The 25,680-nt window shown below is 41.3% G+C and overlaps 1 protein-coding gene across 2 annotated transcripts in view; it reads left to right on the forward strand.

Annotated features, from left to right (window-relative positions):
• MKNK2 (MAPK interacting serine/threonine kinase 2) overlaps positions 1 to 25,680 on the forward strand; it is a 104,500-nt gene that overhangs the window by 69,224 nt on the left and 9,596 nt on the right. For both annotated transcript variants that reach the window (XM_056570972.1, XM_056570963.1), the window contains exons 8-10: positions 4,467 to 4,571; positions 8,024 to 8,079; positions 20,813 to 20,908. In XM_056570972.1, coding sequence (XP_056426947.1) covers positions 4,467 to 4,571; positions 8,024 to 8,079; positions 20,813 to 20,908 — 257 coding nt within the window. The remainder of the gene's footprint in view (positions 1 to 4,466; positions 4,572 to 8,023; positions 8,080 to 20,812; positions 20,909 to 25,680) is intronic.

Consider the following 25,680-nt stretch of genomic DNA (forward strand, 5'->3'; position numbering starts at 1 on the left):
CAGTTTAACTGTCAGTGTACACTGACATGCAGCCTGTGCGATCCAGCCTATAGCTGGACTTCACAGGCTGCTGTACTAGCCAGACAAGAGGCAATCTGCTGGCTTCCTACTGCCATGGCAACCATTGGGATCTTGAGAAAGGCCCCCTCCCCCTGTCAACCTTGTAGATTCCATGATAAGGGGTGTATCTTTCTGATCAAGTCCTCAAGCCATATATAACGCCATGCGGAAAACACGGATATGGTACAAAAAAAGTTGCTGTCTACTTGGTACAAGTTGCCATGTACAACTCTTGTACTGTCCCAGTACGCTGGCAACACAGGGACATTCCTCCAGTTCCAAGAAGACCTAAGGGCCCTGATCTTTTTGGCGGCTGGGAAAGAGCAGGCCGTAGTTCCCATGGAACGGAAGTTATAGGTGCCAGGATCGTACCAGGCCAACACTTTACAGGTGAAGTCCCCACACTGGAAAGAAAGGACGATCCCAGAAAAAATCCAGTGTGTGTCACAAGAGGGGGATATGGAAGGACACACCACTCAAAGGGTCATGGGTCACTGAGTCACTATCATTGGGGACTTTATGTTGCCTCAATTGCGCAGCGCTCTCTTTCCACCTGACCGGGGTGCGCATTTGAGGCAACAGGTTAGGGACGGAAACACACATGACATTCCCAGAATGATGATTCAGATCACAGGGTTTGGGGGAGGGCATATTTTTTAGTTTTGGCTATGCTCTGGGTCATCATTCTGGGAACATAACCTGTTTTATCATTTTACGTCCCACCGTACCCTACTTTAGTAACTTAGTGTACCCCATGTAACTCTCTTTGAGGGGGGGGTCTCACTGTGCGGGCTCCATGTAAATGCTCAAGACCCCTGACTGCGCTCCTGCTCTTCCGAGACCTGGTGTGCACCCGAAGAGCAGTTTACGTCCTAATATGAGGGATGTCCTTACGCCAAATAAATGTATTTTCAAATTTACGGTGACATTTATCGTGAAACACCTGTGAGGTGTTAAGGCTCACTGTACCTCATGTTATGTTTCCTTGAGGGGTGTAGTTTCCAAAATAGTATGCCATGTGTTATTTTTTTATTTTAATTTTTTTGCTGTTCTGGCACCCTAGGGGCTTCCTAAATGTGACATTCCCCTTAAAAACTATTTCAGAAAGTCACTCTCCAAAATCTCGTTATTGCTCCTTCCCTTCTGAGCCCTCAACTGCGCCCGCTGAACACTTTACATCCACATATGAGGTATTTTCTTACTCAAGAGGAATTGGGTTACAAATTTTCGGGGGCATTTTCTCCTATTACTCCTTGTAAAATTTCAAAAACAGGGTGTACAAGATCATGTGAGTGTAAAAATGAAGATTTTGAATCTTCGTCTTCATTTTGCTGCTATTCCTGTGAAACACCTAAAGGGTTAACATATTTTCTGAATGTCATTTTGAATACTTTGAGGAGTGCAGTTTTTATAATGTCATTTATGGGGTATTTCTAATAGGAAGGCCTTTCAAATCCACTTCAAAACTGAACTGGTCCCTGAAAAATTCCAACTTTGAAAATTTTGTGAAAAATTGGAAAATTGCTGCTAAACTTTGATGCCCTCTGATGTCTTCCAAAAGTAAAAACATGTCAACTTTATGATGCCAACATAAAATAGACATATTGTATATGTGAATCAGTATAGAATTTATTTGGAATGTCCATTTTCCTTAAAAGCAGAGTTTCAAAGTAAAAAAAGCAAAGTTTTCATGAAAGTTTGGGCTTTTTCACCAAGAAAGGATGCAAGTAACTCCGAAAATTTACCATTGTTAAAGTAGAATATGTCACGAAATAACTATCTCTGAATCAGAATGTAAAGTAAAAGCTTCCCAAATTTATTAATGCTTAGTGTGGTCAGATTTGCAAAAAACACTGTGCTCCTTAAAGGGGTTCTCCGGTGCTTACACATCTTATCCCCTTATTGCGGGAGTCCCGCAGCTGCGGACGCCCGCAATCATGCATGCGGCACCCCGTTTGTAACGTCACACGCTACCGGCCCTGTAGTCGCCCGTAATCAGAACACACTCCGGGGATTGATTACAAACGGGGTGCCGCGTGCATGATCGCGGGTGTCCCCAGCTGCGGGACTCCCGCGATCAGGCATCTTATCCCCTATCCTTTGGATAGGGGATAAGATGTGTAAGCACCGGAGAACCCCTTTAAGGTGAAAATGGGCTAGGTCCTTAAGGGGTTAAAAGTAGTAAAATAACACAGTTTGTATAAATTGGCATTTTTTTTTCCTATTTTGCCCCACAAATATTTTTGTTTCTCCATAGATTTTGCGGTAAAATAAATGATGCTATTACAATTGGCGCAAAAAACAAGCGCTCATATGGGGTGCGTAGGTGGAAAATTTTAACCCCTTAAGGACCCGGGGTTTTTCTGTTTTTGCATTTTTCGTTTTTGCATTTTTCGTTTTTTCCTCCTTGGCTTTAAAAAGTCATAACTTTCAATTTTGCACCTAAAAATCCATATGATGGCTTAATTTTTGCGCCACCAATTCTACTTTGTAATGAAGTCAGTCATTTTACCCAAAAAGCTACGGCGAAACAAAAAAAAAATCATTGCGAGATAAAATTGAAAAAAACAAAACGCAATTTTGTAACTTTTGGGGCCTTCTGTTTCTATGTAGTACATTTTCCGGTAAAAATGACACCTTCTCTTTATTCTGTAGGTCCATACGATTAAAATGATACCCTACTTATATAGGTTTGATTTTGTCGTACTTCTGGAAAAAATCATAACTACATGCAGGAAAATTAATACGTTTAAAATTGTCATCTTCTGACCCCTATAACTTTTTTATTTATCAGCATATGGGGCGGTATGAGGGCTCATTTTTTGTGCCGTGATCTGAAGTTTTTAGCGGTACCATTTTTGCATTGATAGGACTTATTGATTTTTATTTATTTTTTCATTATATAAAAAGTGACCAAAATTGCACTATTTTGTACTTTGGAATTTTTTTGCACGCAAGTATTACATTGATCACTGGTTTCTCATAAGAAACAACTGATCCATGATTCTGCCGCTGGATCTCATGCACTGAGCAGTCATTCGGCGATCAGACAGCGAGGAGGCAGGTAGGGATCCTCCGGCTGTCTTGTAAGCTGTTCGGGATGCCGCGATTTCGCCACGGCTATCCCGAACAGCTCCCTGAGCTAACCGGCATGCTTTCACTTTAGATGCGGCGTTCAACTTTGAACGCTGCATCTAAAGGGTTAATAGCGCGCGGCACAGCGATCAATGCCGCGTGCGATTAGCCACGGGTCCCGGCTGTTGTTGGAGGCCGGGCCCGACCCGCTATAGATTGGGAGCGAACTCATGACGTACGCGTACGTCATGGGTCCTTAAGAGGTTAAAGAGTTATGGGTTTTAGAAGGCAGGGAGGAAGAAACAAAAGTGCAAAATAAAAAATGATGTCCTAAAGGGGTTAAATATGAAAGCTAGGCTGTGATTAGTTTTCTATGGGCAAAGCAGACACATTTTTACCTTCTGTGTATTCTGTGTAAATACAGATATCCAGGGAAGTATAGATAATATAAAGTTTTGATGTCATGTTGTGAATCCACACTAAGGGGGAGAGTTATTAATATGTCTGAGTGCAGCCACTTCACAGCCTTATTTTTTTTGCTGTGTTTTTGCCTTATGTGCTCCAAATTTATCAAAAAAAAACTCACAAACTTTGATAAATGAGAAATCACCGCAGAACTTGCTGTTGGATGTCCTTTTTCTAAGGCAAGGTGGAGGTGGTATGAAATTGCGTTTTTCTTTTTTTCGTTTTAACATTTTTGCACCTTTAAAAAAAAAAAAAAAAAAAAAGACAGTTAATGAACCTTGTCCACTGCATAGTCAAGAATGAAGCGCTGCATTTCACAGTCAATTTTGCCAAAGTGGTCTATTTGGAAATTGCGCAATATTTTTGTGCAAAAACTACTTTAGAAAAATTTCAGCCAATTAAATGTGAGGAAGGCAATGATAAATCTCCCCCCATAGTGACACTACTGCTGTCTCCTAGATAGGAAATTGAATTCTACTATAAAAACGATGAGAAATAATAAAAAAAAAATAATACAAATCAATTGTTTTTTAAGGGGTCTAATCAATCTGAAAAATAGAGGAAAGTAGCACATGTTGCATTTTCAGAATATGCTAATATTTTATAAGTCATATAGATTAACATAAACTTCATATTACTGCAAAAACAGGCGTAATACAGTTTAAAATATGCTCAGTTTTTGGGCCAAAGCCAGAATGAATTCAGTTGGAAAGTGAAGTAGAATTCAATCTCTTTCCTTTTGCATGTACTACTGTCTTTTGCTCATGAAATTGAACAAGAGCTGCTGTATAAAATCAGCATATTAGTATTCATTTTGACATCATATAGGATTTTCAATGTTACAGCAACTGAATCTTATCTCCTAGGCTCAATACTAAATCACATTCATCGGCGGAAGCATTTTAATGAGAGAGAAGCTAGTTTTGTAGTGAAAGATATTGCTGGTGCACTAAACTACTTGCACAACAAAGGTATGTATATTAAATTAAGGTAATTTTCTTTTTAATATGAGCAAACATTGCAGTATTTATGTGTTTAAAGGGAACCGATTTCTGTGTTTAAAGGAAACCAAGCACTAGGTTTCACCATATAGTGCGCTTGGCAACACAAATCTTCATCCTCACCATCCCTGGGGGACTTTTTTTCCCCAGGGATGGTGATGATAAGAAGTTATAAAGTCTTCCTACTCTGTAAGCAGTACCTTATGTGGGCGTAGTGACGCCCCCTCGGTGTGATTGACGGCTTGCGTTCACCACTCTGCTCATTCTGCTTAGATTATACGATATATAATTTGTTGCCAAACATTATATTTGGTAAAATCTAGTACGTGGTTCCCTTAAACACGAAGTAAATCTTTTAAAAAACAATATTAATACATAAGCTAAATTAGTTTACTTTTTACATATGTGCCTGGATGAGAGAGGCTTCTGGTTGCTGGCTGTTTAAAGTGTCCAAGCTTTATATGGTCACTGTTTCAGTTGCATAAATCAATAGTAAGAAATGAATACAATATATATGTCTGAAGACCTTATTCAGCTACAACTGCTCATAGAAGTCTAATTACAGGGGAGGGGACAGAAGTAACGAGGAAGGATTGACTAGTGACGGACGCACACAGTAGCAGTTTGTATTGCATATTAAGGCTGTGTTCACACTTCCGTCTAGACCCATTCCGTTCTTCCCTCAAAATTAAAAACGCACTTTAAAAAAAAAACGGACAATAACCGATGCAAACGGATCCATTTTTGTTCAGTTAATAAACCAAAAAGATTTTTTTTTTGTTCTGAGCATGCTCAAAGTAGAAACAGATCAAAAAATGGATTGAAAAAAATGGGTGCAAACGGATGACATTAAAGGCTCATCCATTTTCCATAGACTTCAATGTTAAATATACTGTATCAGTATTTTCTTCAGTTTTTTGGAGGAAGAAAAAATACTGCATGTGCCATTTTGTCTGCCGTCAAAAAAAGGAAATGAGTGCAAACGGGTGCAAACATATTGTAAAAAAATACCATTGGCATGAATGGGATTTAAAAAAAAAAAAGTTTTGAATCCGTTTACAGCCTGCAAAAAAGGAAACAATACGGGGATAAAAAAAATGGGGACAGATGGCCGTGTGAACGCACCCTAACTGTTACCCCACTGCTGCTGTTCAAGCTTACTGTTCTCAGTACTGTTCTTATATCAGTTTACAAGGAAACACCAATTAGGCAAAAGATTTTAGAAATATTTACTCAAAAGGTAAGGTGCCCAACAAAAAAGATAATATATGAAACAATTTACACATATATATAGTGGTGGGATAGGGTACAGGTGAATCTCTACACTGGAGTTCCTACCTATCTAGTATGGTAACTCCTAAGCTACGTGTGGATGGGGAAAAGGAAAAATAAATTGCAAAAATGATAATAACACTTGATAAGCTAACCTCTCTAATCAACGCGTTTCACCCGATAGTTTATGGGGCTCATCAGGGAATGAGAGGAGGCCATTGAGGTATATTAATCACAGTATGGAAATATTAGATAGCAAAGTTGGTAAGTACATATATGTTAGATAACATGATTAGTAGGAACAACAAAAATGTATGCAAATATATATACACAATGTTAGATACATAACAGAGATAAATTAGTACAGTGTCAGTGGGTCAAAGGGTGTCAGTCACTCAGATAAAGGTTTCTAGTGCGGGGTACACAATAGTACATTATACACAAGTATACCCACAGAAATTACATAAGTAAATGTAGAGATTTGCCTGGTAATATACTCGATGTATTTGTGGATATGGCCACAGCGTAACCTTGTAAGCGTGGCAAGATGATAGCCCCACAAAAAATGTATTTCAGTTGCTTGATGAAAAACGATTATCCACTCTAAAAAAAAAAAAAAAAAAAAAAAAAAAAGGGAGGGAAAACGGATATCTTAAACTATTGTTGTTACTTGTGGATAGTGCGTGAGACGCTGATTAAATTGAGCCCTACCTTGTCTGGATCTGTGCCGCCATTCTCCCGCAATTGTAGTTTTATTATCTGTTGAAATCTTTCTGTAACTGGCACGGGTGGGGCTTAGGCGCTTAACTGGCACTGATGTCAGCGCCGCTTATGAATATTCATCTCCCCCCCCCACCACCAGTTAGGAGCAGTAAAGAGAGGGAGAACTGGAGGGAGGGAGGATGAATATTCATAAGCGGCGCTGACATCAGTGCCAGTTAAGCGCCGAAGTCCCGCCCGTGCCAGTTACAGGAAGATTTCAACAGATAATAAAACTACAATTGCGAGAGAATGGCGGCACAGATCCGGACAAGTAGGGCTCATTTTAATCAGCGTCTCCCACGCTATCCACCAGTACCTGGGGATAGTGCGGGAGAAAACAAGTGACAGTTTTCCTTTAATACTTTATACCCTGCTGTTCAGATATTGATAGCCTATTCTGAGGATAGACCATCAATATTTGCACTTATAAACATAAGGTTCTAGGTTTGAAAATAATACCAAATCTACCCTGTTTCCCCGAAAATACACCCTACCCCGAAAATAAGTCCTAGCTGGATTATCGAGGTGGGCTGCAATATAAGCCCTACCCCGAAAATAAGACCTAGGCAATGCCCGGGCTGCAAATATTAAAAAACAAACTATAACTTGCCTTCGTCCTCCGTTCCCCCGTTGCTAAGGCACCGGCCTCATGGTCCCTCCGCTGTTCTTGCTGCTTCCTGGTGTTGGGACGTCTGAGCCTTCAGCCTATCACCGGCCGCAGCGATGTCCCCCCTCTGCCGATGATAGGCTGAGCCCACTGTCATGTAAGAAGCCGGACGGCTTCTTACATGACAGTGGGCTCAGCCTATCATCGGCAGAGGCGGGACATCGCTGCGGCCGGTGACAGGCTGAAGGCTCTGTGACGTTCCCATCCCCAGGAAGCAGCAAGAACAGCGGAGAACAGTGACGCCGGTTCCTTAGCAACGGGGGAACGGAGGACGAAGGTAAGTTATAGTTTGTTTTTTAATATTTGCAGTCCGGGCACAGGAATACAAAGTACAGTGCAGCGGCTGATAATTATTTGGCAGGGGGGGTTCGAGAGAAGCAGCGCTTGCGGGTGACATACGGCACGATTAGTCCCTCGATGTGGGGTGCAGCGCTGGGCTGAAAAACCGGCGGGGGGGAGGGGGGGGGGCTGGACGTTGGGGGCAATGTATGTTGTCCAATGTACATATCGTAAATAAATAAGCCCTACTCTGATAATAAGCCCTAGTGTGTGTTTTGTGACTAAAATTAATATAAGACCCGGTCTTATTTTCGGAGAAACACGGTAACTATTGTAAAATCAGTTTATTTATGATTTACGTAAGTTCTTGGCAGTAAAAAGGTTAGTGTCCTGTTATTATTGAAAAAAATTCTAGGAATTAAATTACTCAATATTTACACAGGTATAGCACATCGTGATTTGAAACCTGAAAACATCCTATGTGAAAGTCCACATCAGGTAAGAAAGAGAAAAATGACATTTGAAAAAACGTTGACAGAAGCTGTCTGGTCCATTGACTATATTGCCACTATGTGCTGCCTGAGTGATAATGGAGTTATTAATGCATAGACTGCTTCAACACAATACATAATGATTACAATTGTTCTGTGTCAATCATTGGATGCTTAACCCCTTAAGGACATCAAAACCTGTGCAGAGGAAAAGTTGACCAGTTGCCCATAGCAACCAATCAGATTGGTTATTTCCTTTCTGAAAAGGCCTCTAAAAAACTTATCCTGATGTGCTGGGACTTAACGCACCAGGGCATACATTTATTTCCTGTACGTGAGAGCACAGAAGCTGTGTTCGTTTCATGCACGGCAGGTCCCTGCTGCTATCAGCAGCCAGAGACCCACCAGTAATGGCAGACATCAGTTATCACACTGATGTCTGCCATTAACCCCACAGATACCGTGATGAAAAAAGTGTTCAGATTTGCTTTTTTGTCACATCACATTCCAATTCTTTTTTTTTTTATAAAAAAGCGATTAAACAGTTACACATACACAAAAGTGGTACCAATAAAATCTACAGATGACAGTGCAAAAATGTGTCCTCATACAGCCCTGTATATGGAAAAATGAGAAAGTTTTATAGGTGGTCAGAATAGGGCAATTTTAAACAAACATACTTTGTTTAAAAAGTTTTTTTTTTTTTTTTTTTTTTTAAGCAATACAGGAAGACAAAAATCTAATCATGTGTATCATTTATTAAGATTTTAAGGATAAGGCAATACAAAATAAGCTCCAAACAGTAGGAGCTTAGTGCAACTAGAAACATGTCATACATAACAAAATATGTTATGTTGTCCAATCACACTAAGCTAGTGGTTATCGTAAGAACCTGGTATACTATTACAGTTTCTCATTTCTCAGAAATGTGTAGCATTCAGGTTTGGAGAGAAATTCGGAATATTCAATAGAAATAACTTTAGTGAAGTTAGTCCTGTTATAGAAATATTGAGGGGAATTAATGAATGTATTTAGAACTTTTTTTTATTTATCGAAAACTCACACGCAAAAAGTCTGTCACTTCCCATGCAACTTTTGTGAGACTTTTGATCATAATTGAAAGTGAACCACCATTTGCACTGCTTTAGACTAGTTTTATGCAGTGGGCACTGATTTATTATGTGTGACTTTCCTCTGAAATTCGCAAAAGTAGTAGCGGCTGTCTTGTAGACACAAACCCACACTTATTTACTTCAGCCGTGTAAAGTAGTCTAAACAGGCACCATGGGCGTAGGAGTGGGTAAATTCATCAAGTAGCGTGCGACTTTTGATGAATTTGCCACAGGAAGGTAACATCAAACACGACTTTTCTGCTCTAAAATAGTGCACATACTAGACGACAAGGAGGAGTTCCCCTAATTGTTAATATTTTGACCAAAACCAGTCAAGGAAGTGGAGAAAATGCCCAAGTCTGAGATTTGTCAGGTGGCTCTGTTCTGTTCCCTGCCGCAAGTCACAGTTAGTTTGGTCTCCTCCCGGCCTGGCAGGAGACCAAACTCAGGAAGTGCATGCGGGGCATGGCGAGGCACAGCTCTCGCAGGCTTCAGTGATGTCGCGCCTGCTGTGAAAAGCCCACCTTCTCTTGCCAGGAGCTCACATAATGTGAGAAAGGAGAAAGGTATGATACACAGCTTTTTAAAGCTCGGAAAAAAAAATTTAAGGGTATAAGGGGTGTTAGGAGTAGTTGGGGAATATAAGTTTAGAAAATATGGTTTGATGACATGTATTCTTAGAGAGTCAAATATGTGTTTGACAGTGAGAATCCCTGCTTGAATTCATGTTGAAAAGTCCAATAAATAATCCACAATTGCTCTGTGGGGTGCAATATTTATTAGACGTGATGGGAATAGAATACCAGTCTGAGCTGGTTTGGTCCATGTGCTAATAGAAGTGGTCCGGGTAAAATGCATAGACCAAAGAAAATTGCAGATGAAGAGAGAATTTAGAAGGCTAGACCTCATATGAGCCCAATGTGGGGGTTCGTCCTGCGACCACCACTGTTCAAACTGATTCCATTGTCACAGCTTGATAATTGCAAAGGGACATCCATACCACCATCCTTCACTGATCTTTATAACATCTGAACACTAACTCGAGGATGTTTACCCTCTTCAATATTTTTTGAAGATTATCTTTAAGGGAGGCTGGAAGGTCAATGGGTAAGTTATGAAAATAGTATAGGATCTAAGGAAGCAACATCATTTTAGCTGCCACCATGCTTCCAGTCCAAGACACTGGCATTAAAGGCCTTCTGCCGGCGAAAACAACTTATACCCACAATAGGGGATACGTTTTTGATTGCGCGGGGCTCCGAACGTGGGACACCCCGCAATCTCCTGCACATGGTCCGTACTTTGCTGTTGCTCTCCCGTGCATAAGGCGTGCTGGCCGCAGCATGACGTTGCGGTAGTGCCGGGGCGATATACCAGTTCATACCGAATACTAGTTAGTTTTTTTCTGTCCGATATGAATTTCTCCCCTCCCCCCCCCTTCGAATGAAGGAATCAGCCGCAGCAGCTGTCGCCAAATCGCGGAACTAATCATAAGTGACCCGCAGGCGCTGCTCCCCCTGTCCTGTGAGCTGTCGGTGCTTTCAATAAATGAGTTGCCTGCTGCGGACATGAAAATGATTAATAAAGGACATCTGTATTGATGAATTTTACATATTCCTGTGCTCGGGCTGTAAAAATAAACAGACAAAATAAACTTTGACTCACCTTCCTACGATTCCCTTTTGCTCCGGTATCTGCCTCACTTTTCTCTGCTGCGATCTTCATGCTGCTTCCTGGGGATGGGAACGTCACAGAGCCGTCAGTGTATCACTGGCCGCAGCAATGTCCCGCCTCGGCCGGTGATAGGCTGAGCACACTGTCATGTAAGTAGCCGTCAGCCCCCCCCCCAATCGAAAACTTGTAAGTGTTGTAACGCTGCAGTTGTCCTTTAAGAAAAACTCCTGAATATCTTTGTTCTTTTAAAGAGGCAAAATTGACAGGCTCTAACTCAGGATGGTATTAAATCTGACCCTCAGACCAGTGGAAAGGAAAGCGTGATTTTAACCCCTTAAGGACCGGCGTTTTTTCCGTTTTTGCATTTTCGTTTTTTGGTCCTTGCCTTTAAAAAATCATAACTCTTTAAATTTTGCACCTAAAAATCCATATGATGGCTTATTTTTTGGCCACCAATTCTACTTTGTAATGACGTCAGTCATTTTGCCCAAAATTCTACGGTGAAACGGGAAAAAAAATCATTGTGCGACAAAATTGAAAAAACGCTGTTTTGTAATTTTGGGGGCTTCCGTTTCTACGTAGTACATTTTTCGGTAAAAATTACACCTGATCTTTATTCTGTAGGTCCATACGATTAAAATGATACCCTACTTATATAGGTTTGATTTTGTTGCACTTCTGGAAAAAATCATAACTACATGCAGGAAAATTAATACGTTTAAAATTGTCATCTTCTGACCCCTATAACTTTTTTATTTTTACGTGTATGGGGCGGTATGACGGCTCATTTTTTGCGCCGTGATCTGAAGTTTTTAACTGTACCATTTTTAGGACATTGATAGGACTTATTGATTGCTTTTTATTCATTTTTAAATTATATAAAAAGTGACCAAAAATGCACTATTTTGGACTTTGGAATTTTTTGGCGCGCACGCCATTGACCGAGCGGTTTAATTAATGATATATTTTTATAATTCGGACATTTCCGCACGCGGTGATACCATATATGTTTATTTTTATTTACACTGGTTTTTTTTTATTGGAAAAGGGGGGTAATTCAAACTTTTAATAGGGGAGGAGTTAAATGAACTTTATTCACTTTTTTTTTTTGCAGTGTTATAGGTCCCATAGGGACCTATAACACTGCACACACTGATCTTCATCATTGATCACTGGTTTCTCATAAGAAACCAGTGATCAACGATTCTGCCGCATGACTGCTCATGCCTGGATCTCAGGCACTGAGCAGTCATTCGCCGATCGGACAGCGAGGAGGCAGGTAGGGGCCCTCCCGCTGTCCTGTAAGCTGTTTGGGATGCCGCGATTAGCCGCGGCTATCCCGAACAGCCCGACTGAGCTAGCCGGGAACTTTCACTTTTAGCCGCGCGGCTCAGCTCTGAGCGCGCGGCTAAAGGGTTAATAGCGCGCGGCGCAGCGATCGGCGCTGCGCGCTATTAGAGGCGGGTCCCGGCTTCACTATGACGCCGGGCCCGCCGTGATATGACGCGGGGTTACTGTGTAATCCCGCGTTATATCGTAAGAGCAGGACCAAGGGCGTACTGGTACGTCCTTGGTCCTTAAGGGGTTAAAACATTCTCAACATCAGAACGAATATTTAAGATTAAAGTAGTGGATTTAGTGGGATTCATCTTTTAGCCAAAAAATTCAATTATATGAGTTACTGGAGGCAGGAAAGTCTGTGGGTTGGAGAGACATATGACATCATTGGAATAATCCGGTGCGAGGATCAGTAGCACCAATCTTAATTCCTGTAATATCTGATAACTTCTGATGACTCACGTCAATTTGAGGTGCCTAAGCGCCAACTCATAATCATGTGAGACCATGGATTGGAGCAGAGTCTGAAAACAGGAGGTCTTAAGGGCTATTGAGTGCAAATAAACAGCCTTGTTGGGTCTCTAGAGATCTGCCAGTTATTTCTGTAAATCAATATTTCTACGGGTTCTAAATTTTTTGCCATGTGGTGTTTGGCTGATAAAGTGGCTCTTAAGTGTAGCTTTAAAGGCACACCATGGCGTAGGATCAGATGTGTTTCCAGTATCATTAATAGTAAAATAAATAGAAATAGCTGAGGTGGTCACTTCGGAATATTTTAGGCTGTGTAATATCATAGAATTGAGGCGCCATGCAGACAACAGGTGATGAGAGTAGGTTTCTTGAACAGTAAGACTAATAGAATGATCTGTCAATTCTCTGGGTAAGATGCGAGTATCAGTCACTAAAGGCAAAAGAGTGACACCAGCGCCTAATCAGTGCGAGTGTAGACCTTGTGTGTATGCGAGGAAAATAAAATGTGAAGTTTTTCTCGGACGTGAAGAGAGAACATGCCTGATGGTTCCAATCTGGGAGAGGCCATTGTTGAGACCCATATTGGCCACATCACCATATTGAAGTCAAGTTCTCTTCTATAAGATGCAACTCTTGGAGACACATCACATCTTCATTAAGTCTCCTAGCTTCTTTCCATACCAGGGATCACCTATAGGGTGAATTAAAGAGTGCCTGGCATCAAACCATATTTTCTAAACGAACTGCCCTTAAAAACGCTTCCTTAGTTTGGTCTCCTGACAGGCCAGGAGGAGACCAAACTAACTGACTTGTGGCAGGGAACGAAACAGAGCCACCTAGTGCCCGTTTTTTCAATCACATTAAAAACATTCAAAGGTTGAGAATTTTAACAGGAAGTAAATAGCAAAGGAACAATATATTAAAAGTTTAGTTTGGTGACAGGTAACTCTTTAAGCTCTTTAGCGTTAATGTATACTAATTTAATCACCATATTAAACAGAGGTGGGTGCCAGGTCCCCAACATAATACTTCAATACTGCAACTACCCCATGGGTAGGCATAAAAAGGTAGGTTGAATCATAAAGAGGAAGCATAATACACTGCTCAGTAGTTGAGCTGAAATAACATATAAACAACAAAGACAAAACATAGGAAAACAAACAAACAGCGCTGTGGTGGAAGACCATGTGGTAATTCTTACTGAGGAGCTTGCTGTTAGCTGTGATAGTGCAGAGGAGATTTCGAGCTATGCGTCCTCTGCTAGGCAGCACCCCAACATGGGTATTTATTTTAATCATATTGACTAGAGATCAGCGAACTTCCAGTAATTCTATTAATCACGAACTTCTCGGCTCGGCAGTTGCTGACTTTAGCCTGTATAAATTAGTTCAGCTTTCAGGTGCTCCGGTGGGCTGGAAAAGGTGTATACAGTCCTAGGAGAGAGTCTTCAGCCCACCGGAGCACCTGGAAGCTGAACTAATGTATGCAGGCTAGAGTTAGCAACTGCCGAGCCGAGAAGTTCGTGACAAATCGAATTAATGGAAGTTCGTTTATCTCTAATATTGACCCACAGAACAAAGAAAACAAGTAATTTTTTTTACTGTAAAGTGTATAGTGAGAAGAAAAAAAAACTCCAGAATTTGCAAAATTAAGGTTTTCTTGCCAATTTATCCAATTTTTCAGTTCTAATTTATGTACTAATTTAACCCCTTAAGGACTCAGTTTTTCCGTTTTTGCACTTAAAATTTTTTCCTCCTTACCTTTAAAAAAATCCTAATTCTTTCAATTTTGTACCTAAAAATCCATATGATGGCTTATTTTTTGCACCACCAATTCTACTTTGTAATGACATCAGTCATTTTACCCAAAAATCTACGGCGAAACGGAGAAAGAATCATTGTGCGACAAAATTGAAGAAAATGTTGTAACTTTTGGGGGCCTCGTTTCTACACAGTTTATTTTTCAGTAAAAATGACACCTTCTCTTTATTCTGTAGGTCCATACAATTAAAATGATACCCTACTTATATAGGTTTGAATGGTGGGGTGATTTTAACTTTTATTAGGGAAGGGGTTAAATGATTAACTTTTTTTCCTTTTTTTTTTTTGCAGTTTTTTTGCCTCCATAAGGGGCTATAACACTGCACACACTGATCTTTTACATCAATCTTTAGCTCATAGGATAACATTGATCGATGATTCTGCCACTTGACGGCTCATGCCTGGATCTCGGGCACTGAGCTGTCATTCGACGATCGGCGAGGCAGGTAAGGACCCTCCTTGTGTCTGCCAGCTGTTCTGGACGCTGCGTTTTAGCCGCGGCATTCCCGAACAGCCCACTGAATTAACCGGCAGTACTTTACTTTCACTTTAGAACGCTGCGTCTAAATAGCGTGCGGCACCACAATGAATGCTTAGCGCTATTAGCCATGGGTCCCGGCCGTTGTTAGAGGCCGGGCCCAACCCGCTATGACACTGTTGCCCCGCGTTATAGAAAGGGAGCAGACTCAGAGCGTACAGGTATGCCCTTTGTCCTTAAGGGGTTAATTCACCTAATTTACCATAAAATGTATAGCAAAACAAATATTATTTGTATTGAAAAGTAAAATTGCAATTGTGCAAGCTTTGGAGGGTTTTGTTTTCTATAAAAGTTTGAATCTCCCCTTTTTCCCATTTTTAAAATAAAATTATTTAAACAAACAAAATATATAAACATGTGGTATCGCCAAGTTCGTAAACATTGGAACTATTTAAAATATAATGTTAATTAAACCGCACAGTCAATGGCATAAACCTAAAAAAAAACAAATTCTGAAAAAAATGAATAAAATGTGATCAAATAGTCAAATCATAAATTCCTGTATACGCAAAAAAAAATAAAAATTTGGGGTCAGAAGATCACTATTTTAAGCATACTAATTAATTTTCATGTAAAAAAGTAATTTTTAAAAAGTAGTGAAATAAAACAAAACTTATATAAGTTGGAAAGCAGTCTAATTGTATGGACCTGCATAGATATAATATATCATTTGTACCGAAAAGTGTTCTGCATAGAAACGGAAGCCCCCAAAAGTTGCTACATTGCTTTTATTTTTTAAAATTTTTTTCATTTCTCTGTAGATTGTGTTAAAATTTGTGAACTCATTACAAAGTACAGTTGCTCTTGCAAAATTTTTTTTAAAAAAAAGCCCTTAAAAGGGTCTGTAAGTGGAAAATGTAACCAGGGACCCGGGGTTATTCCTCCGTACCTTTAACCCCTTAAGGACCAATGCAAATAAACCTGTACGCCCCTGAAAGACCAGGCCTGTTTTTTCAAATCGGGGATGTCTGTCTTTATTAGAGAATAACTCTGGTAACGTTTTGCCAATCACGATAATTCTGACATTGTTTTTTGTCACAAGTTGTCCTTCATGTACATAGTAAAAGTAAGCCGATATCATTTGTATTTTTTTTTTTACAATGCAAAAAATCATGAAATGTTTACAAAAAATTACGATTTTTTGCTATTTTAACACTAATAGGTTGCATATATTTATACTTACTGACCAAATAGTTATGAAACTTATACTTTCAGATGTCTACTTTATTTTGACGTCATTTTTTTGTTTTTAATTAACATTTTAAATTAGTTAGAAGCCTAACAATTTAACTTGAAATTTTGAAAATTTGAAAAGTACATCTTTTTTTATGTGCTATGCAAGGTTTGCAGAAATTAAAAGGTAGTAGAACATAGGAACACCCCCCCCCCCCCCAAATGACCCCATTTTAAAAACTAGACCCCTCAAGGTATTCGCTAGGGGGTACAGTGAGTATTTTAACACCATAGTTTTTTGCCAGGAATTATTACAAAGTCAGTGTTAAAAATTCGAAATTTGCAATTTTTCACAAATGCATCATTTGGGGGGCATATTTTTTGGACATCACTTCTGATATTGAAAGAAATGCACCCTATATTTTATTTAGCTGCTTGTCCCATGTTCAGAAATACCCCCGCTTTGGCCATATATGGTTCCTGGTAGGCGTGGTAGGACTCAGAAGGAGAGGAGCGCCATTTGGCTTTCAGGGCAGAACAGTACCCCCACCCCCACAAGTGACCCCATTTATATACCGCACCCCTACAAGTTATTGGCTGGACCAGGGACCTCTCTGATTGGTCCTTGGTCGGCTGGCAGTATAACGCGTCTGTCTGTGACAGTTAAGGCTCCTGATGGATATATCCGCCATGTTGTGGCAATAAGCACACGCTCATGGCGAATATATCCATCACTGCTGCGGCTGGGTAGCTCAGTGTGTCCGCTCATGACTGCCGGCGGGAAATCCGCCGCTATGAGTGGACACACAAAGCTACCCAGCCGCAGCAGGGAGCTCATTACCGTGACTGCTGCATAATGTGTAGGGTCACATGTCCGCCAATACGATCCTTCACATTATGCATTTTTTTATTAGATTAATTTAATAAATGTATTTTGATGTATTTTTTTTATTTTTTTTTTACACTTTTATTACATTTTTATTTATTTTTACACTTTTATTTTATTTATTTATTTATTTTTACACTTTTTAATGCTTTGGAATACTTAGTATTCCAAAGCATTGCAGTTATATGCTACCTGCCAGTTTTCACTAGCAGGCAGCATATCAGGACGTGCCTCTGGCACATCCTTTCAGGCAATACACAGGGCAGACCTGGGGGTCTTTGTAGGACCCCCGGCTGCCCAGGTATGCAGGGGAGCCCCCTCCCTCTGTCAGAACTCCTTACAGCGCGCGGTCACTTCTGACCGCGGCTGTAAGGGTTAAACTGTCAGGAGTGAAGTGAACTGCACTCCCAGCAGTGCGGCAGGTCCCGGCCAGCCGCGGCCACACACAGCACCCTGCGATCGCGATGCGGGGTGCTGCAGAGGAGACAGAGGGAGCTCCCTCCCTCTGTCATAACACTTACAGCCCGCGGTCATTTCCGACCGCGGCTGTAAGGGTTAAAACTGCCGGGACCGAAGTTTACATCGGTCCTGGCAGTGCAGCAGGGTCCCGGCTGTGTGATACAGCAGAGTCCCTGCCGCGATCTCGTGGGTGCACTGGGCAGCACCCACGAGAATAATGGACGGGTATAGACGTCCAGGTGCGGGAACGGCCGCCAACCTGGACGTCTATACTCGTCCATGGTCGTTATCGGGTTAAACAATCTTAACCCTTTAAATTTTGCTCCTAAAAATCCATATTTTGGCTTATTTTTTGCGCCACCAATTCTACTTTGTAATGACATCAGTCATTTTACCCTAAAATCTACCACGAAACTAAAAATAAATCATGCGACAAAATTGAGGAAAAAACTAAAAATGTTTACATTTTGGGGGCTTCCGTTTTTACGCAGTACATTTTTTGGTAAAAATGACACATTATCTTTATTCTGTAGGTCCATACGATTAAAATGATATCCTACTTATATAGGTTTTATTTTGTCGTACTTCTGGAAAAAATCATAACTACATGCATGAAAATTTATACGTTTAAAATTGTCAATTTCTGACCCCTTTTTTATTTTTTCATGTACGGGGCAGTAGGAGGGCTCATTTTTTGTGCCGTGATCTGAAGTTTTTAGCTGTACCATTTTTGTATTGATCGGACTTTTTGATCGATTTTTATTCATTTTTTTCATTATATAAAAAGTGACCAAAAATACACAATTTTGGACTTAGGATTTTGGACCATTGACCGTGCGGTTTAATTAACGATATATTTTTATAATTCGGACATTTCCGCACACGAGAATACCACATTTTTTTATTTAAACAGTTTTTTTTTTTGGTTTGTTTTTGTTTATGGGAACAGGGGGATGATTCAAACTTTATTAAGGAAGGGGTTATAGCCTCCCATAGGGGGCTATAACACTGCACACAGTGATCTTTTACATCTATCAATGGTTTCTCATAGGAAATGATTCTGCTGCTTGACTGCTCATGCCTGGATCTCAGGCACTGAGCAGTCATTTGATGATCGGACAACAGGAGGCAGGTAAGGGGACCTTCCTGCTGTCCTACAGCTTTTCAGGATGCTGTGATTTCACTGCGGCGATCCCTAACAGCTCCTTGAGCTAACTGGCATTGGTTTACTTTCAGTTTAGACACGGCATTCAAAGTCTAAAGAGTTAATAGTGCGCAGCACTGTGATCAGTGCTGCACACTATTAGCCACGGGTCCCGGCCGGGCCCGACCCTCTATGATGCGGGGCCACGCTGTGGCCTCGCGTTATAGAAAGTGAATGGACCCAGGAAGTACCGGTACGTCCTTGGTCCTTAAGGGGTTAAAGAGCAAGAGGAAAAAACTAAAGTGAAAAAAAAAAGTCCTTGGGGGTACGTTCACACATACAGGATGGTCAGTCATTTAGTTTACATTGAAATCTGTAGCAGAAAATCCTGTCCATCAAATCTGCATGTGTGTGAACATACCCTTATGGGGTTAAAATGGTAGCCATATGTACTTTTCTATTATTGTACTGCTTTTAAAAACACACAATCTTTTTTTTTTTTTTTCTCTTTTTTACAATTTTTTTTAAAGTACCCTATTTGGACCATCTATACCTTTCTCGGTTTTCTGTATATGAAGCTGTATGAGGGCAAATTTTTTGCGCTGATTTGTAGTTTTGTTTTTTCGACCACTTTTACATATATGTGCCTTTTTATTGATTTTTTTCATTTTTTGGGTAATGTTATATGACCAAAAAACAGCAGTTTTTGACAGCACTGATCAGTATAATCTGTGATTTAATTCTCTGCTCTGCTAGAAGGAAGATCAGAGAAGACACCGCGAGGCCATGTTTACACTATGGAACTTCTGCTCGAACATTCCACTGCAGCAGAGTCCCATTGGTTTCAATGGGATTCTGCTGCACTGTGCACATGGCAAAATTGGCAGATGTTTATGCTGTGGAAATTCCTATTCTGGAGTCAACAGAAAGAGTACATGTCTGTTCTTTCTGCAGTGTATGCACAGAAATGCATTGCCCTCTATGATTTATTTCCCAGGGGTTCTGCTGGTGCTCTGCTGTTGGTGGAATTTCTGCACGGACATTTTGCCATCTGAACATAGCCTGAGAGCGGCTGGAGGCATTTAGAGGGCCTCCATCTGCCATCTGGACTCATTTAATCCCTGCCATCTTGACTCATCTAATTTGCCTTAGGTGGTCAGATGAGCGATCAGAGCAGTCGTAGATCCTGTGTTCAGTATTGATCACGGCATCGGAGGGTTAATGGCAGACATTGGCTATTGAGCTGATGTCCCCCATTACCAAGGGTACCACCATGCATGAAGACAGCATAGCTCCTGCGCTCCCTTTATATGCAGGGGGTATATGTATGTCCTAGTGAGTTCCAGGGCACCAGGATGTACTTTTACCTCCAACAATGTTATTTCTTGCACTTTCTTTTGAGGGAATATTTTCATTTGTGTCTGTCTTACAAATGTTAGAAATAAGTGTCTTTATTATTTTCTGGTGGTTGAGTTTAAAGGGGTACTCAAAATTACCACCTTATCCACAGTTCAGAGGATAAATATATATGACCTGCTGGTGCCCTTACTAACTCTGGATAGGTATCTTGACTATCCCGTTATAGTGCTATGGTCACACAGGCATGTGTTGCTCTATTCATGGTCTGTTCGACTGATACAGATAAACCAGAGATGAACTGAAGTCCTTGGTAATCCCAAAGATTGTGAATCTAGCAACCTTATTTTTGTGGAATACTTGGGTGCCCACCTATTAAGATTGAGGGTGGGACACCGCAGTCAGACCCCCAAATGTCATGGCCATTCAAGATTGGTGACAAGTGGTAGCAGCTCCTGCGGGAACTGGCTTTCCCGCAACACGCCTTGAGACTGCTGTCGACGCACTGTATTGTGGCTCCCAATTAGCCTACATAGCAATTTTTAAAATTCTTTTCTAAGAAATAACCATTTTTATACTGAAACTTGCCATGTAATATTGGTAAATAAGGAATAATGTATTCTCAGTATGTTGTATCATAATATTCTGCTCAGCATTTAATCCTTAGAAGAGGAATTATCCAGCAAAGGAAACGCATGTTAAATAAGATGTTATTTATATTATCATATACTTGCTTTTTGTAAATGTAGATATGTCTGCTTTGTGCTAGGTGTCTCCAGTGAAGATTTGTGACTTTGACCTTGGCAGTGGGATCAAGCTGAATAGTGATTGTTCACCAATATCCACCCCTGAACTTTTAACACCGGTAACCGCTTCTTCTTGAATGTGGTTAATTTTACTTGGAAAATGTTTTAAGTATGACTTGTCTATAGTCTTTATTACTGTCCGTATTTCTTTTAGACTTCTTGGAAAACCAAAACCTAATTTTCACATATTTCAATAGTGTACTTTCTTTTTTTTTTCCCTCTCCTGTTTTTAAACAGAGTTGTAATTTCCAATGCCACCATATGACGAAAGAAAAAACTTTTATTAAAGAGGTACTGCAGTGTAGGGCAATCTCTCTCATTCTTGACAAGGGTACAACATGTAGGTATCTCCAGCGCTCCCATAAATATAAATGGAGGGCACGTGCCAACACCAGCGGTCAACCCCCCTTGACCAGACCCTTATCTCCTATCATTTGAATAGGGGATAAATGGTCCTACGCTGCAGTACTCCTTTAACCCTTTCTGGTGAACAAAAAAATATGGAAATCATTGTTTTTCATTTTTTAAATCTTGCTCTTTCCACTTGTACAGCATAAAGTTAAACATTTTTATAACAAATTTTTATAGTTGTATAGTGTATATTTGTATTGTTTTATTGCATTCTGTAATTTCGGCAGTATGCCTTGCCTCTTGTTTATTTCCTTTACATGTGCATAACTCTGTGTATAACATTTGGGTAACTCTGCCTATACTGTACATTTACAGCGCTTGGTGGAAAAGTGTTGTGTGCTGTCTAATTTCAGGTTGATCTAATCTTCCAATTTCCTGAGATGCTACACTGCTCAAACAAATAATGGGAACCCTTAAACAAGACAATGTAACTCCAAGCCAATTACACTTTTGTGAAATCACACTGTCCACTCAGGAAGCAACACTGATTGACAATCAATTTCACATGCTAAATACATACATACAATAAATTATAATGATTATTTGAGATATGACCAATATTAATAGATGTGACCAGTATTAAACATAAATAAGGATTTAATAATAGATTAAAAATACACATATCAGGTATACCGACAGGGCCCTCGCTGGGAATACCAAAATTATTAAAACAAATGGAACAGACAACAGGTGGAAATTATAGGCAATTAGCAAGACACCCCCAATAAAGTGGTTCTGCAGATGGTGACCACAGACCACTTCTCAGTTCCTGTGCTTCCTAGCTGATGATTTGGTTACTTTTGAATGCTTGCGATGCTTTCACTCTAGTGGTAGCATGAGGCGGAATCTATAATCCACACAAGTGGCTCAGGTAGTGCAGCTCATCCAGGATGGCACATCAATGCAAGCTGTGGCAAGGTGGTTTGCTGTGTCTGTCAGCGTACTGTCCAGAGCATGGAAGCGCTATCAGGAGACAGGCCAGTACATCAGGAGATGTGAAGGAGGCCGTAGGAGGGAAACAACCCAGCAGCAGGACCGCTACCTCTGCCTTTGTGCAAGGAGGAGCACTGCCAGAGCCCTGCAAAATGACCTCCAGCAGGCCTCAAATGTGCATGTGTCCACTCAAACTGTCAGGAACAGACCATGAAGGTGGTATGAGGGCCCAACGTCCACAGGTGGGGGTTTTGCTTAAGCCCAACAATGTGCAGGACGTTAGGCATTTGCCAGAGAACACAAAAATTGGCAAATTCGCCACTGGCGCCCTGTGCTCTTCACAGATGAAAGAAGGTTCACACTGAGCACATGTGACAGAGTCTGGAGACACCGTTGAGAACATTCTCCAGCCTGCAACATCCTCCAGCATGACTGGTTTGGTGGTGGGTCAGTATAATGGTGTGGGGTGGCATTTCTTTGGGGAGCCACACAACCCTCCATGTGCTTGCCAGAGGTAGCCTGACTGCCATTAGGTACCGAGATGAGATCCTCAGACCCCTTGTGAGACCATATGCTGGTGCAGTTGGCCTTGGGTTCCTCCTAATGCAAGACAGTGCTAGACCTCATGTGGCTGGAGTGTGTCAGCAGTTCCTGCAAGAGGAAGGCATTGATGCTATGGACTGGTCCGCCCGTTCCGCAGACCTGAATCCGATTGAGCACATCTGGGACATCATGTCTCGCTCCATCCACCAATGCCACGTTGCACCACAGACTGTCCAGGAGTTGGCGGATGCTTTAGTCCAGATCTGGGAAGACATCCCTCAGGAGACCATCCACCACCTCATCAGGAGCATGCCCAGGCATTGTAGGGAGGTCATACGGGCACATGGAGGCCACACACACTACTGAGCCTCATTTTGACTTGTTTTAAGGACATTACATCAAAGTAGGATCAGCCTGTAGTGTGGTTTTCCACTTTGATTTTGAGTGGGACTCCATATCCAGACCTCCATGGGTTGATACATTTGATTTCCATTGATATTTTTTGTGATTTTGTTGTCAGCACATTCAACTATGTAAAGACAGAAGTATTTCATACGATTAGTTCATTCATTCAGATCTAGGATGTGTTATCTTAGTGTTCCCTTTATTTTTTTGAGCATTGAGTCATTCCATTTGCTGACAATATTAGTAGCCCTCAGTTGTCTTGCATCAAATTTATTTTTGAGAGCTGGAGCAACTGAACTACAGAGCAACATTTCTTGCATGGATGAGAGCTGACACATTGCTAGAAATAGACTGCAAAATATGCCATGATGTAATTGTTCATGTGGAAAGCAGGATTTCTGCAAACTGCAACATTTGAAAATGGAGGGGGTAATTTAGCATTGATATACTGCGTACTTGTTCAGGGTGCACCAAATTGAACATTTAGGGCCAAAATAGCTTGCACCACCCACTTAACAAAAAATATTTTTTTTTACAATGGTATTATCTTGGAATTTTACACAGCCTAAACTACAACTCTAGGTTATAGTGCCACATGCTGGCCGTTGTAGATTTGTATTTTGTCAGCTACAGAACCATAGGCTGCGTCAGAGCATGTTGGGAATTGTACTAGTTTTGATCACCTACACTATAAGGCAGTGTTCTGAAAGCTGCTACTGGGGGATACAGTAGTAGTATCGGGGGGTGGGTACTGTAGCAGTATTGAAGAAGGATACGGTGGTGGTATGGGTGGTGGTGGTATGGGAGGTGGTAGGGGAGGTGGTGGTGGTGGTATGGGAGGTGGTAGTGGTATGGGAGGTATGGGTGGTGGTATGGGAGGTGGTAGTGGTATGGGAGGTATGGGTGGTGGTATGGGAGGTGGTGCAGTAGGAGTAGTATTATGGGAGAAGGTGCAGTAGTATGGGTGTCACCTGAAGAGACTCACCAATGCTTCAGCTGCATGTTGTGGTTCCAGTGCAATTTTTCCTGCAACCACGTTATGTCTGATGAGGCTGCGTTACTTATCTGGGCTGCAAGGCTCCAGCTACAGGCTTTAATGCCTCCTCCCCAAGCTTTACAGTACAGCAACACCAGGGGGTGAGGAGGAGTTGGCAGTGGGACCTGGAAAGAGGAGCGGAAAACTGGTGAGATAGCTTGCCAAACTGTCAGTATAGACTGAGCCACAATCTGCGTTCTGTGGCTATGCAGCACTACAATTCACAGCATGCCCTGGCAGGCTGCCTGCATGCTGGGAGTTGTAGTTCTAAACCAGAGCCACAGGTTGCAGATAAATCCAGGACACATGCAGTGCTTTGGGCGTTCATGCACAAGCCACGCCCACCTTTTTCCAGTGCACATTTTCCTTTTCGGCAAAATGCCAGTAGCACCATCATTTTTGTTGGCCAAATAATGGTGCATCTCTAGTACTTAATTGTCCAAAATTTTTGAGCAGACCGCAAACTTGTGTAAATACTTTTTAAAGAAATGTAAGCAACTCACACTGACTTTTATGACAGGGTCTATACTATGTGCTGAATTTATTAAATGTAGGACTTTAAAGGGGTACTCTGCCCCTAGACATCTTATCCCCTATCCAAAGGATAGGGGATAAGATGTCTGATCGCGGGGGGCCTGCCGCTATATCCCCTGCAGCAGCCCAGAGCTAAGTTTTCTCCGTAGGCTGACGGGCGATGCAGGGGGACGGGGCATAGTGACGTCACTGCCCCAACCCCTCACTACAAGTCTATGGGAGGGGGCGTGATGCCCCTTCCATAGACTTGCATTGAGGGGGCGGACATGACATCACGAGGGGGCGGGGCCGTGGCATCACAATGCCCCTTCCCCATGGATCGTGGGGGTCCACAGTGGCAGGCCCACCGTGATCAGACATCTTATCTCCTATTGTTTGGATAGGGGATAAGATGTCTAGGGGCAGAGTACCCCTTTTTAGCTGTACAGTGGTTTATTTTCAAACTTAAATCAAGAGATGGTGTATGAAATGGTTCATGTACTATCAGCAAGCAGGCCATGAAATAGAAGAATCATTTAACTAATGATGAATTACATACTGGTAATAACCAGTCTATCAATAGCTTTAGCCACATACACATGGCAAATGATAAATTCCCCCTGAATGTTTACTTGGGGTTGAAAGTTCCTCCAGTTATGTCATTAATTGTAGACCAGGCAGAGAGAGTAACTTCTGTGCTGATTGATGGTCATATGAACTGACCCTGGGAATCTACACTGCAAGTCCATGTGACTGAACTGGAACGGGGACAGACTGCAGAGTTTCCAGGAACTGTAGTTATTTTTACATAACATAGTAAAAGATACTAGCCTAGGAATATATGTATATGGCTGACCTTTTCTCAGTCCATTATTTCATCTAGTTCTTTATGATTTGCTGTGGTTTGCGAAGCATGACCTTTTAATTGCTCCCTTTCATTTGTTGACTTATTAGAAGGCTGAATGTTCAGACTTGAAAACAATGGCTTGT

This window comes from Hyla sarda, chromosome 1 (genome assembly GCF_029499605.1).
Source record: "Hyla sarda isolate aHylSar1 chromosome 1, aHylSar1.hap1, whole genome shotgun sequence".
NCBI classification, from domain to species: Eukaryota; Metazoa; Chordata; class Amphibia; order Anura; family Hylidae; genus Hyla; species Hyla sarda.